The 15,827-nt window shown below is 31.7% G+C and overlaps 1 protein-coding gene across 1 annotated transcript; it reads left to right on the top strand.

Moving 5' to 3' along the window:
• The first annotated feature begins 1,010 nt into the window (after positions 1-1,010).
• On the top strand, positions 1,011-4,169 carry LOC132727077 (protein rtoA-like). The gene is made up of 2 exons (XM_060712491.1): positions 1,011-1,276; positions 2,045-4,169. The coding sequence occupies exon 2, from the start codon at positions 2,046-2,048 to the stop codon at positions 3,495-3,497; it is 1,452 nt and encodes a 483-aa protein (XP_060568474.1). The 5' UTR covers positions 1,011-1,276; position 2,045; the 3' UTR covers positions 3,498-4,169.
• Positions 4,170-15,827: the final 11,658 nt, after the last annotated feature.

Here is a 15,827-nt window from a genome sequence, read left to right on the forward strand (position 1 = left end):
AGTTATGTGAACTTAATTTATCCTAAATCTGATTTGATTTGATTGTGACGTCTAACAGAAAATTCAAAAGTCAGAAGCAATCTAAACAATTTTATATTTAGAATTTTCATAAGGGTTTGTTAGTGAGAGATAACCATGCAAAATTCATGATTTATCAAGAGATTAAACTAGGGCTGGGGCGAATATCCGAGTACTCGGATAATCACGAATCAAAGTGAAAAATCGAGTTTGAATATTCGTAATCCCAGAGATCGTGGATCGCGATCTATTTTTTTATATACATTTACTGTTTCTTACACTGTTAAAATCGAGAAAAATACGATTGGAGTATAAATTATATGAAGTTTACCTAAATACAATTTGCCGGTTAAAGACCATGTACTATGATGCTGAGCTAGGAAGTAATTGGTTTTAAAAATCAAAACATAAATACTCACCCAAAGAATAAAAACATAAACCTAGTTTATAAATTTATATATTTAATGTTTAGTATTGTTTTTTTTTTTTAAATAAACATGTTTTTTTTATAACTTATGTACATGTTTTATGGGTGTCTTAATAACGAAAGATTTGTGGTTCGATTTGTGAATTGTAACTGCTGAATCGTGGTTTGGATCGGATCGTCACTTGTCCGACGATCCAAACCCCTAGATTAAACTCAACAAGGAGTTAAAGCAAACCCCGAAGTCCTTAAGATATATCTATGTGTAACATAAGAAGATATTGATTTATCATAAATTAAAAATTGTCACATAAAAATGCACATATACAAAACAAGAATCGAAAGAAATTTCAAATTTGAGCACACGATGATTCAAATTAAAACACAAATTTTCAATTTAATTTTGAATACAAGTAATTTCATTGTTTGAATTTTTGTCGTTGGCGATTCATTTCATAATGTAAATAAGATCAAAAGATCTTGCCAGCATATCAATGTGACGTGATTAATCAGTTGTTGTGCAGGATTTTTTTGCCTCGTTATAAGAGATTACTGAAAATTTTACAAGAATATTAACTGTTTTTGTTCAATGTGGTGTAAATAGTCACTTGTTATACAGGGATATACCTTGTAATTAGAGAATTACAAGGTATTATCGCCAGTAACAGCGGTCATTGAGCAGTGTAACATATGTAACGGGAATGATTGGCTAGCATGCAGATTTCTGTTGATCAAATAGCATATAATGCAACCCCAAAAGCCGTAGTGTGTACAGATTTGAAACCTGGCAGTCCTTAGAGTGGGTTTCCATTTTGTGGACCTTAGCTTGCAAACGTAAGATTTTTTTTTATATTTTGATTATTTTGTAGTTGCTTTATCACAATTCTTTAACACAAGGAATACTTTTAAATTAATTCAAACTGCAGCGAAACACTTGGAAAGCTTTGGTTTTGTGATATATTTTAACAATACTAAGAGGAAACTTTTTCGTTTGAGTGAAATACGGAAGATATTTTCACGACACATGATAAATTGCCACATGCCGGGACGTCAAGTGAAAATATGTGGCATTTTATTATGTTGAGTGAAAATATATACCATATTTCATGATAAACGAAAAAATAACCTTTTAATTTCATTTCCTTATCAAAGAAAAAGGGTTACGAACCACCTTGATTGCTGCAATTGTACAGCGCGCAGTAATATTTTAATTAGAGATGCGTCTTGTTTTGCACGCGATATTTGGCGCTTCATTGTGACGTTACGTAAACAACTCTGTGCAGCGTTAATAACTGAATCAAAGATAATAGTGTTCGGATTTATTTTCTTAGCTAGACCATTTTCTATCATTCTAGATAGTTTTCAAAACAAAATTCAACAAAAATGTTGTTTTGTATTAATCAGATTTTTCAAACAAAATTGCGAAAGAAGTCCGCCCACTTTCATATTTATATTTCATATTTATTTTTAAAAAGTTTGAAATATATTTGACTGACATAGCACCATATTGCATGGGTAAAATAAAATAAATATCCATATTTTCACTAATTCACATGTTATTAAATATTATTTTTTTTAAAATCATTGTCTAATTACTTACAGAATGTTGAACACTATTTTAAGAGCCTTTATAATTTTTGCTGTGGCTCATTCAACATGGGGTACTTATATAAATCTCTATAATGATGGAACAAGTGGATCTGACACTTCTGGAACGTCTGACAGTTCATCCGGGGATTCTAATTTTGGAAGCTGGGATGCCTCGGGTGAATTAAATGGTGGAAGTTTAATTGCTGATTCGGCAACCGTCAGAACAGCGGAGAATTCGCTAAGCATTCAATCTTCTGGATCTCACACGTCCGACGACCAATCTAACTCTGCCGATACTAGTAGTGGGTCGAGAAGCGATACTAGTAGTGGGTCGGGAAGCGATACTAGTAGTGGGTCGGGAAGTAATGATGGAACATCTGACAAAACAAGTTCGCAAAATTTTGGGACGTCTGATATTGGAAGCTGGACTCCTTGGGGTGAATTCAATGGTGGAAGTTTAAGTGCTGATTCGGCAACCGTCAGAACAGCGGAGAATTCGCTAAGCATTCAATCTTCTGGATCTCACACGTCCGACGACCAATCTAACTCTGCCGATACTAGTAGTGGGTCGAGAAGCGATACTAGTAGTGGGTCGGGAAGCGATACTAGTAGTGGGTCGGGAAGTAATGATGGAACATCTGACAAAACAAGTTCGCAAAATTTTGGGACGTCTGATATTGGAAGCTGGACTCCTTGGGGTGAATTCAATGGTGGAAGTTTAAGTGCTGATTCGGCAACCGTCAGAACAGCGGAGAATTCGCTAAGCATTCAATCTTCTGGATCTCACACGTCCGACGACCAATCTAACTCTGCCGATACTAGTAGTGGGTCGAGAAGCGATACTAGTAGTGGGTCGGGAAGCGATACTAGTAGTGGGTCGGGAAGTAATGATGGAACATCTAACAAAACAAGTTCACAAACGTCTGGTGATTCTAATATTGGAAGCTTGACTTCCTCGGGTGGAGTTAATGGTGGAAGCTCAGGTTCAGGATCAAGATCGTCGGCGAGTCAATCTAATAGTTCAACGGGAAGTACCGGTGGAACTTCTGACAAAACTAGTTCTATCAAATCCGATACTAGTGAGTCCTCTAGCAGCGATACTAACAGTGCGACGGGAAGTAATGATGGAACATCTAACAAAACAAGTTCACAAACGTCTGGTGATTCTAATATTGGAAGCTTGACTTCCTCGGGTGGAGTTAATGGTGGAAGCTCAGATTCAGGATCAAGATCGTCGGCGAGTCAATCTAATAGTTCAACGGGAAGTACCGGTGGAACTTCTGACAAAACTAGTTCTATCAAATCCGATACTAGTGAGTCCTCTAGCAGCGATACTAACACACCAACTCAAGAACCCGTGAAAAATGTTACAACTACACCTGGAAGTACGACAAAACCCCCTATTACAACCGTAATTACCACAACCAAACCTCCAATAAAAGGTATGGATAGTTCTTTTATATAATACAAAACATCATGTAGCTTAATAAATTGTATTATAGTCCATTAAAATATCATATTTAATGTAAACAATCCATAGTCACATAATGATTTCATATTACAATAGTATCATCAGATATAAAGATTATAGGAAAATAAATCTTTAATATGAACTACACCTTTGCAATGGAGAATACTCTTCAAAACGCGTATGTCAGGAAAATAAATTCGTGGTGCTGAAAATCCTTTGTTGGTTAAGATAGAAGGAAACACATGGGAATGGATAACAGCGAATGTGAGCCAGATATTTTGCAATGTAAGTACAACATCTATAATGTTATAGTAATCTATATTGTGCAATGTTTTAGGTTTCTAACATTAGTTATCATTTTTGTTATGTCTATAAATATGTACCATTTAATGCCAATAAAATTTATGCTATATTATGTTTTTATTCCAGAAAGTTCTTCTTCATTGAAACGGATAGTTCTTTTCGTGGGTATAGTTTTATGAAAAAAGAGGAGTATTCAAATGGAAGGGTTTACCATATATATAAAATAGACGTGATAAAATGTTTTGTTTATTGTTAATTGTTGAAGGTTTTCCATTCGTGAACTTTTCTATAACTTAAAAAAACTCCTACACTTTACTAAGAGTTTATACAAGAATGTGCCAATACTTTTCCCGGTCTATCAAAATCAGTATAACAAATGTAGCTTTCAAAATTGGACACTGCACTGGAGTGGGTACAAGTGCAGCGCATGTATAAATTTTCATGATGTTACACAACGGAACCTGCTTCCCTAACTCTGAACATATCGGACTAAATATATCCAGTGGTATAATCGTTGTTTTATAATTATTACATTTTGTGCTTACAAAAACGATGTCTTAACATGACAAATCAGTTAAAATTTTAGTTAGTTTGTTAATACAAACTCTTGTTAAAAGAATTTTCTTCGGATTCATAGTACCAATGAACTTACGCTTTTGTCTTAATTTAATAAGCTTTTCATAACACATTTAAACTAATAAAATTAATCACCTGAATGTTACTAATGTTGGATTTTTGATCATATAGTGTGACATTAAATTTTGCTTTCTGTGCCTTCTCTAAATTTCAGCATTTATCACCATCGCCGTGGTTAACACATTAACAAATAGAATTCGGTGAGCATAACAAAAATACCGATGAAAAGAAAGGCGTTGCCAGATTTCAAGCCCGAGAAGATGACCCACCTATGGTAATTACATCGGTTTTGAAATGATTTATGATGAAATAGAAATCCAATTCACTGAATTAATCTTCTTATTACACAAATTAAGCAAACACCCGATTATTAGAAATATGAAATATATATAAAATATGATTTTTGACAAAATAAAATAAGAAGATATGCTTATTAAAGATTTAAACTATTAAACTAGTCAACTGTAAAACAACGGCCACGTCGTTGAATTATAACACATTTAAGCTCTTTTTGGTACCAATTATGACTTGTATTTGAAGCAAATCTGGTTTCAGAATGAAAAGTACCTTTCATAAAATCAAAAATTCTCCAAATTCATGTCTTGATGTCATTACTATTGTACTATGTATTCATACACTAATATATCAATGAAATGCCGTTTTAGTTTGTTTCCTTTGATTAAACCAAGTATTTTTATTATAGGTACACATTTTGTCATTTGTATAAAAGCCCATAAATTGAAAAGTGTAAAGCACACATTCATTACGTCATCTTTGTGTATCATCATGGAAATTCGTTTCACTTCAACAGAACGACCATCAATTAATAGACAGTGCAGTTCATGACATGGTTAAAACAACTGGACACAGAAAAGAAATAGACACTGACATAACTCATTGAAAATAATCGAGCCAATATTTCGCTATAAAATAAGTAAATGAAATAAATCGAATTTAAAAGTTTGTTGTATGATTGTCCTTTCTAAAAGTTTGGTTTGTCTTAATAAATGTAAATAAAAGGAAACACTATTTTATATCTTTTTCTATATTGAAAGAACAGCTTAACTTGATTGCATCTACAAACAGATTAACTATATGAGTTGTATTTTACCTAGATTTTGATAGAATAAAATGAAAATAGATATCTTTTAGGAATGTCCTTTCTCTCTCTCCAATTCTTAGATATTAGATATTTTATTATTCAAGTCATAAAAGCATTCAATGTGATCATGTGACATCATTTTTATAAATATGATGCTTACCTACTGGTATCTTGTCCAATCCCTTAAACATTTGATTTGATTATTTCTTACATTTTTCTTTCAAAAGAGACATACATGTAATTATATTTATTCGTAGCTTGTTAATTCTCGTTTCACAATGACTTAATTAACAAATTAGTAAAGGTGAAGAGGTTTAAAGATCGCCTAGTTAAAACAAAATTAAAACTGTTGCAGAATCGCCCAATCACCTCTGTTAAATCACATCAGATTTTAATATATTTCATCGTCTAAGTTCAATGCAAAAGTATAACCTAACATTTAAACATGAAAACGGCCGCTGCACCCTAAACTTAGGTCCTTCAATTAAAAGGTCTTGGTATTCAGTAAACCTTAATCCGTACTGTTATGACGGATTTTACTGCTGAAAAGGCTAAAGCAGAACAAAGGTCTTGTCAAAGGAATAACTAGAAGTCATATTTTAATAGCTGCATACATACAATTCAATGTCTTTTTATTGCTAAGAGGGCTCCGCTCCTTTCGTGGCCACCTTTAAGCGGAAAAAGGGGCAGCTTGACAAATGCATGACAGATTATGATAACGTACACTAATTATAACAGTTTTGCGGGAAGGAGATAAAATAGAAAACAGTCCCTAAAGTACATCTTAAAAGGCAAAATTGAAAATATTGCAGGCTCGGCTTGATTGAGCATGCTCATGGACAGTACTGGAAAGTGAAGTGCAAGCTACCGTCCTCGCCTTTTAGCACCGGCAATGGTTATTTCTTATACCCATGTGGTTGTAGAGGACAATAGTTGGACTCACGGGATTTGGCAATCGAAACATTCTAGGTTATTCTTCATGATATAGAAGTGTCACACTAAATTTTCCCTCTGAAGGTCACTGCTGTCTTGCTTTAACACCACATTTCTGTATGTTCCTTTTTCTGTATGTTCCTCTTAAAAATAGAGAGCGTTGATGGGAAATTATTTACACGAACATGCTGAATGAACCAAGCTCTTTATATTTAACCATTTTACAGTTGTTTTAAGTTTTTTTTTATCTATTCAAAATGACTGAAAATAATGTTATAGCATGAAGTAACATAGCGAAGTTATACTCGATGGTTCATTTGATTTCTAAAACCAGCTCCTCTTACAGGTTAAAACAATAGTATTTCCATAAATATTTATAATGTAAGTTGCATGCCGAACCAAAGTGTGAATTTCCACAATCAAGCAGTAATTAAACATGATAATTATTAGAGCGATTTACTTTAAGCGTTGTCTGAATCTAAAATAAAATTCACAGAGGAAAAAAGAGAAATCAGTATGCAAACAAACAAACAATATTATCAGCATATAACATATACCCGAAGAGACGACAATAATGGACAAATGCTAACAGAAGCGGCAAAATATATAACCTTTCCATATTCATAAAAGAAAACTGACAAAATGCTGCAAATGATGCAAAAACCTTGGCGAAAATAATTATAAAATAGATGGCGTAAATGATACAGGAATTTGGCGAATTTGACACGCTAGTTAGCGCAAATAAAGTTCTCCGTGTACATTAGATTCTATTCACTGTAATCATTCTTGAATTGTATAAATTTAATTAGATACTTATGACTTGATATAAAAATCATGATTGTTTGTTATAATTGAATTTAAATATAAATAGAGAATGAATTTCAAAGAAGCATGATCTTTATAAAGAAATATATCTAATTAACACAGGTGTTTGTGATTTGTTTTCTTTATTCCATATACAATATTCTAAATCATAATATAGTTTGATTAGTTTAGAAATGATTATAACATTGTAAGCATAATAACTTATTAGGCCAATTTAGTGTATTTTATAAGAAACACTAATTAATCAACTAAACTTCGTGAGAATATTGAATATTAACAAAAGTATTAAACAAAAATGCTTTATACCAGACAATTGTGTTGTCCAATAGAATTACCTCGTTATAATATACATGGTTAATTGCTTATACAGAATATAAAGCCATTTAAGTTTGATTTGTAAGCACAATTACCCATTTCACCTTGATGAACATAACTATCTTGATGAAACATTGCAACTAACAATGGCTGGATATAAAGTTTTACAGCCAGAAGACGACCATCAACAGCTTCCATACAACAATAAGAATCTATGGATTGCGTTCTATTTTCTATTCGTACTGACAATTAAATTAAATTAACTAACTTTTATCTAAAATTTTATCTTTTATTATAAAATGATAATTTCATATGAATAGGCTCCTAGCATTTAAAAACTTTCTTAGTTATTTCATGCATTGTCATACTGAGCATTCAGGTATATCTTGCTATCTATGCTTTCGTATATAATGCCAAAAAAATGGTCTGCGAGTGCATGAGCATTTCTAATTTTAGGTCATGTCTTGAAAGGATTTGATAAACTGGATTAAACCAGAAAGAGTAAAGCAATTCTAATATACCAGTAGTCAATGCCGAACATTAAATTCAGAAGTAAGCTTGAAATTTGTTCTTACCAAAATTAAGTTTTTAATAATAATAATTTTCCGACACATTTATAAAAGACAACGCGTCGTATGCAAGTGAGTAAGTCCCTTTTAATGCTATTTATTTGTTTGATCCTATTTTATTCAAATTATGATTAATTATGTAAATAATTTTACAGTATTTCTTGAAAGAATAACAATGTAAGGAAGTCAAAATATCATTTAGATACCTTTATGAGCTTCGTATATGTATTAAATCTATCATAATTAACTTCATCGTATCTTTGTGTTTCCCATTTTCGCATTATCCAGGCAAAAAGGGCAAAATCAGGCAAAATACGACACGTAGAAAATGTCTTGTTTTTTCCTCTTTCGAGCCTGTGCTTATTTTTAACAAAGATGCGAAAAACAAGTGCTTGTGTAATCGTATTTTTGCTTTTTCGCATTATTACATTTTCGCTTTTCCAATTTTAGCATTGTTTCATTCAGGATGTTTGTAAAATTAATAAAATTGGTAAGATTACCAAATCCATCCATGTTTCCATTATTACATCATAATGAAGCATGCCTTTATTTCTATTACGCGTTTCTCCACATGAGCACTGTGGAATATAGCTAGAACGCAAAATGCTTAACCTTACAATGTAAAAATGAAACAATGCGACAATGGAGCAATGCAAAAACACAAAACAGTTTGATAATTGCAATTTCGCCAACAAAACTGATGAAATTAAAAAACACAGCAAATTTTATGTTTCGTATATTTGCGTTATTCTGTTTTCTTTTTGTGTTTTTTACTTCGAGAATGCGAAAACACAAATTTGACTTTGTTTCGCATTTTCATATATTCGTGTCGAAAATCGACAATATGGGATGACATAAGAGAGAAAACTGTTACCATTTTAATAAGTCAAATGTTAATTATAAAGATTTTTTGGAGAAAATGGAAATTAACAGTTAAAACTAGCGTGAACGGCAGTCGTATTTTATTTTGATTGGTTATTGGAAGCAGCCAATGGAAATAACCGTTATAAGTCACAGGAGGAGTCTCGTACACGTGTACAAAACTATAAAATATAGCGACAATTCTGTATTTTAGGCTGTTGACTTACAGACACTAAGCACAGTAAACCATGAGTTTTTACCAAGAAGAAAAACATTATGTACAGATCAACGGAGAAGTTCACAGAGTATCTTTTAATCAATCAGCAATAGATCAGGTCCTTCTCGCAACATTTTTGTTGGCTGTAATATCGTGCATTTTAAATCTTCTTCTCGTCATTTCACTATGCGGTAATATCACGAGGACCCACCTTAAATTTGTGATGAGTCTGACATTTTCGGATATGATTCTTTCAGTTTGTCACGTTGTTTTAAAATTTAGGAATTTTCCATCTCATTGGACAAAGCTAGAAGCACCATTCAAGATACAAAGTTTTGGTTCAACATTTTCTCCGCTGCAGCTCGACAATAATGACTTTCTTGGAGTTATTTACTCCGACATGCTTGACGAACTTTTACAGCGGATACCTTCTAAGGAACCATCTTCAGCTGATATGTCTATAAGTGATTATTTCACTTCGATCTTGAATTTAACGTCAACATCAGGAAGGATTAATAATATGACTGCAGAATATAATGACTATATAATGGAAGAAGGACTAAAATTATCTAATGTACCTGATAATATATTCGCTAGTCTATATTTGATACCAAGCATAATTTCTCCTTTATCAATATGGTTAATAACGATATCTCTTTTAATTTCCGTTGTCAAACCATTACATGTACAAATAATATTATCTAAATGCCGAGGAAATGCCATTGTTCTATTGTCATGGGCATTGGCATGTTCTGTTGCAACAGTGACATTTATTTTCAATTTCAATAAACCTGAGTATAAAGCTCATATTAATATAGTTAACACAAATCTTCTTATCTGGCAAGTGACATCACTTGGCTTTACATCGATCCCGCCATTGTATGTTGTTATCATCTGGAAAATTCATCGGCGACAATTCACAAGTAGAGCTAGCTCTAAATCCGACTGTAAAGCTACTATCACAGCATTGGCCATAACATTGAAATTCATAGCTTGCAATTTACCTTTCATCTGGGTGTACGTGTTAGGATTGGAGACAAAGCAACCAGAGCTAATTTCGGCAATCATTCAGACATTATTTATGTTCAACACAATCACCGATTCACTGATATATGCGATAAGACTACCCGAGGTTCGAGAAGGTCTCCATAAACTATTGATCAAAATTAAAAGAATGTTTGCCTAGCTGTTTTGACAATGAGTGAGTTATGTAGATTCTGGATCGTGAAAACGACGATATGTTTTTCTAAATCAACGGGAGCAAAGGAACTTAACGTCTTTGTTTAGAATTTATTGAACAATAATTCAATCTAATTATAGTTATAATATTTAATATATTTTGATTTTTTTCTTTTACTTTTAACCTAGGCAATTGATAACTGAAAGTGAATTGGATGTGCAAATGTTCCTTCGTACAGTTTATGGATTTTTAAATTTTAATTTGTTCAAAAAGTATTGTGTGTAAATTATATGTGTATTCATCTCTTCAGTTCTGGTACATATTTTTCTGCATTAGCTTAAGTTTAGTGATGTTTATGTATAGTTTATTGTAAAATCTGAATTCCATGCGTCACTTTTTCAAATGTTTAGTATTTGTGTGCTTGCATTGTTTCAACATTATCACTGATTAACATGCATGTATTACAGATTCCCAGTATAGTATACTATTTATATATATTTAATATGTTTTAAATATATGATTTGACACGACATGATATGAAATGAAAATGGCATAACTCGTACGTAACTCTTACATAAAATATGCAAATAAGTTGCACATTACATGTAAATATTTATGTATCCATATCCATGTTGTGTTGTGTCTGTGCATTTTTGTATTGTACTTTTTCATATTGAACAATAAACGCTACTCTCATGCTCATTTGTTGAACTAACTTGGACCTGCTGCAACCCATTTCTAATGGGTATAGAAAATAATATGTGTACATTGTACGCTTTATACCATCACGTTGGTCGCCACATGTCACAAGTAGGTGAGTATCATTTGCAGCCTTGTAATGATTCTGATCTAGGACTCTTGGCACAAGTCCCAATTATTGAACGGTTTTACATAGTTACAAAATATATATCATTCGGCTTTTTTTATTATCTTAACCAACTAGCGTTGCGGAAGTATAACATTAAATACATCCTTTAAAATCTTCCCACATGGCAGAATAAAATATGTTGCATTCTCGGTTTAATTGTTTCTGTTGATTCCATCATGATTTAAAAGTCAATCTTGCCAAAATTGTACATATGGCACAGATCATACAACCAAAAAGTAGCACATAAGTGCCATTATTAAAAAAGTGGCATATGGTTCTTAATCATAGATTGTCTTTGTGCTAAGGTACAAGGCGAGAAACTTACGATAACGGACTTTGAAAAAAAGGTATCCAAGGGTATTAAGACGGCCATTTAAAAATCAAAAATCAAGATTTCTCATTATAAAACTTTCAAAGATAACTAGAAAACCGGATCGTTGATCCCATTTAACTTTAGCTTAGAAATGTTTATGCTATCTTATTCTAAGATCACACAGTTTATTAAAATACGGTTACGTACTTTTCAATTTGCTATATGTCTATATCTGACCCTAGCATAAGTCTCTATTTAAAACACTTACTATTTATCCTTGAGTGATACACACTCTATAATAAGTAAATAATACTAACTACTGTTTATATTAATATGTTTTATCAGGCTTATTTTCAAAGGGAGGGAAATCAAAATTTATTATGAATGTTAATCGGAATGAATTACCCCCCTTAGACTGTAATAAAAAGGATTGCAATTGCAACATACAATGTATAATGCCAGCTGCAGCTGAGCTTATGGCATAAGTCGTTTAAATTATTCTTCTGCCACAATAAAATATATTGAAATAATATAGAAATGAACGTTCAAGTCATATGCAGGCAAAAACACTGCAAGAGCATTTAGCAAGGTATAAAGTGCGACATGTCGACCGCTTTTCATTAGTCATTAATTGCTACCTTTAATTTGCGATCAAACACAAAATATTTAATTAGGAATTCGGTAGAAAACCAACATTTTTTATGCTGAAAAAAAAAATTCCTCTAGACTGAACGAATATAAAAATGATTGTCTCCTTTTCTGAAACAAAATATCCTTTTTGAAGTATATGTCTGTGGGTAGACGTAGTTTTGTTTCATATCCTCGTCAAAAGTTATTTCTTCCCCGAATGTTTCAAAAACTGGAGAAATAAAACTACAGCTAGGCTTTCCTTAGTTTTTAAGATTTCACCATTTATGACCAAATTCGTCTGCAATGTTATATGATTTTCAAATTTAATAAGCTCCAATACATTTTTATAAGAATAGACGACAGAAATGTAGTATGAAATTATTACTGGTTGTTAAAGTGCCATTTCTTTTCTAAAATAATTAAATATTTTAATATCAGTTCACATTCTGTTTTAATGAACTTCTTTTATCGTCATCATGTAAAAGAAGTTAAGAAAAAATAAAAATGGATATTGTCGAAAGAAAAGATGACAGAAATACAGTATGTCAGGTGACATCAGAAGAAATAAGTACACCTTGACAGACAACAAAAGTTAATTGTTGGTTTGCGAGTTTAAATTATTCAAGCCAATTTGGACGTTGAAAAGAGACAATAATACATATAAAGTAAGATGCAATTATTAGGAAATGCAATGAAATAAAGGCATTCTTTTTGTAAGAGATAAAACCAAGGTTTTGTATTTATTGTTTAGGCAAATATTAAATTATCATTTAAAAGTAGCTTAGCTTTCAAGAAAATTAATATAGAGACGAAATGTAACCTTATTTTAAATCACCAGCTATAGCGCATAATTTATGAAGGGTTTAAAAAGAAATTTCCTTGAATTACCTTTGATCGAGCAAGTTATAGACTTAGTCACTTATTATTACTTGTTAATTTAAGGAATTGCATAAAATTTCTGCGGCTTGCAACAAAAAGCACGTTTAATGCTTAGCTTGTATTTTGAACAGATAGAAATCATTTTTCAGTTTACAAATGCTTGAAATGTTGTATGCCATTAAAGTATCCTGTTTATTTCTTAGAAAATAAAATATGTTGGCACAATCTTTTGATTTAGCTTTGTCACATGAACTATTTTAATGGGAATTTATTTAAATCCGTTTCCCGTACAATTTCCTTATAAAACAGTGTGTGTCATTCAGCAATTACATTCTCTGAGATATGCTGCTTTGTTCTGGCTTCCATTTATGTCAAACGTAAAAACTACCATTTGTAGTCTATAAGGAAATATGAATATTTTTACGCAATTTTGTGTTGCATTCTCGTTTGTTAGATTATAATAAATTTTAAAAAATGAAAATGATCGTTAAAAATAAAATGGAGAAGAACCGTGTAACGGTCTCATAATTCAAAGACAATCGTTCCGAAAAGATAAAGACTTTTACGTTTTATATTAACAGCATAAACAATAGATTCCAATTCTTGAGTTACACATACGAAAGATAATGTCAATTTAAGAAGCTTAAATACGATATAATTTCAGTTGTTGGCGCTATTACATGCATTTGTTTTATGTGACTGTGTCACTTGTAGCAGACAAATTAAGTTCAATACCTTTGCCATTTGTATTTATTGTACTAAAGGCACATATTTGTCTTCGTAAAGAAAATGAATTGGATCAGTGCATGGCCATTCTGATACAAATTACTAACTTAAAGGCCTTATTTTGTCTTCCCTAGGAGAAGTATATTAGTGCATAAAAGAAAATAGTAGTGTCAATGTAAATCAGGTCAGAATATTAATTCTTTCATAATAACTGCACATGCGGAGACGAAAATATTCATAAACGGATAAATGTTCGTGCTCGTTGAAAATATAGGGTATCTGGATGTGTACTTGCAATTTTTACATATTATCTCTCTTTGATGTAAACTAATATATGAGATTGATGAAATCGTAGAAAATTTATGTTATATAGTTTATGGATAACTATTTTTCGTAGATGCTGTTCTACCTGTTCATGTTAAATATTGGACGTAAATTATATTTAATTTGTTTAATATTATGATTAAAGTAAAAAAATATCTTAAAATGTCTTTTTGTATCCCATAACAAATAAGACAAAATGTCGTATTCAGTGACTGTTTTGTCTTTGCTTTGGTACCAAACAGTATGTGGGCGAAATGAAATGTTTTCTTGCTATGACAAATGTTTTAATGGACTCTTTATCTTAATCTGCATCTCGAGTAATTTCCTGGTTGCCATATTCAAAAAGTAACTTTCCAGCTCTATTGGTGGAGAAGAACTCAGAAGAACTCCAAGCATTTTTTCATGCAAACACGGGCATCTATATGATACAAATGCCTGAAATTGTTTGTAAAATCACATTTACACATAAGATGCGACTACAATGAAGTGTAGTTCTGACAAAACATTGTTTTTTAAACAAACAGATTTAAACATTACTGACTATTTTTGCAAATTTATATAAATGTGGCTCATGCACAAGAGATGTTGTCTTATAATCATTGTATTCAATGTCACATGTCTGGATCCCATGACATGTAAACGTCTCCTGTGCTTCAGATCATTGTTTTGTAGAGTAACTGACTTGCAATTTGGCCAATTAACTATAGGCCTAATTTTGTTCGACAAAACTATTTGATTAGTGTAGCAAATAGAAATAAAGAGTATAATGAATTATTTCAAACAATATAAATTTCCGAAAAGATGTGTTCTAAAGAAGTAAAAATCTATTTGTGTCTGATGCATAATGTGCATAAAGCTGGCAAAAAGGAAAGAACTATGCCCATTTCTCAAGAAAGAAACTGTATATATTTTTATTTCAACTTCTAGTTTATCATTAATTTAGTGCATTGTATGCCAAACAGACTGATGTTTAACTTATTCAAGAATTAAATACAATTAAGTGCTTTTAGAATAGTTTCTTACCAAAAGACGTGAACTAAAACGACCTTTATCTGTTGATACCAGCATGATTCCTGTATTGCTACCTTAGGCTTTGAATAATTGATAATGTATGTCACTGATAATGAAAGTTGTAGAGTAGACGGTTTCCTCGTAATTCCCGTCTTTGTTAGACATACTGAACGGCAATGAAACTCTTTTAAAAATTATATAGTGTAAAAGTACCTGCTACGTATAAAATCACGTGTTATTTTAGTTGTGTAAAATGAACATTTAATCAATGCCATAAACTAACAAAAAAGTGTATACTTTTACACAGAAAGCTAATGCTGTAACATAAAGACATAGAATTTCAAGTTAAAACAAAAAGATATGCAAACGATAATTCAGAAATGTACCTAAACAAAAAACCCTGAAAATCCTATTTGGTGCTACTCTAAGCCCGAGATGACGCATTTCATATTTGGGCAATGTTTTTAAATTGAAAATAGTTATTCTGGAAAAACGGAGAAAACAAATGATCTGAAACTTTGCACACAGCTTTTATCTAATGCATCGTTAATCTTGATAATATATGAATACCCTTAATAGAAAAAACTTTATTAAATTATTTCAGCAAATTTATAATTAAATCAATAAATTTT

Source organism: Ruditapes philippinarum, unplaced genomic scaffold (assembly GCF_026571515.1).
Source record: "Ruditapes philippinarum isolate M1 unplaced genomic scaffold, ASM2657151v2 ctg123_1_1_1_1, whole genome shotgun sequence".
Classification (NCBI taxonomy): Eukaryota; Metazoa; Mollusca; class Bivalvia; order Venerida; family Veneridae; genus Ruditapes; species Ruditapes philippinarum.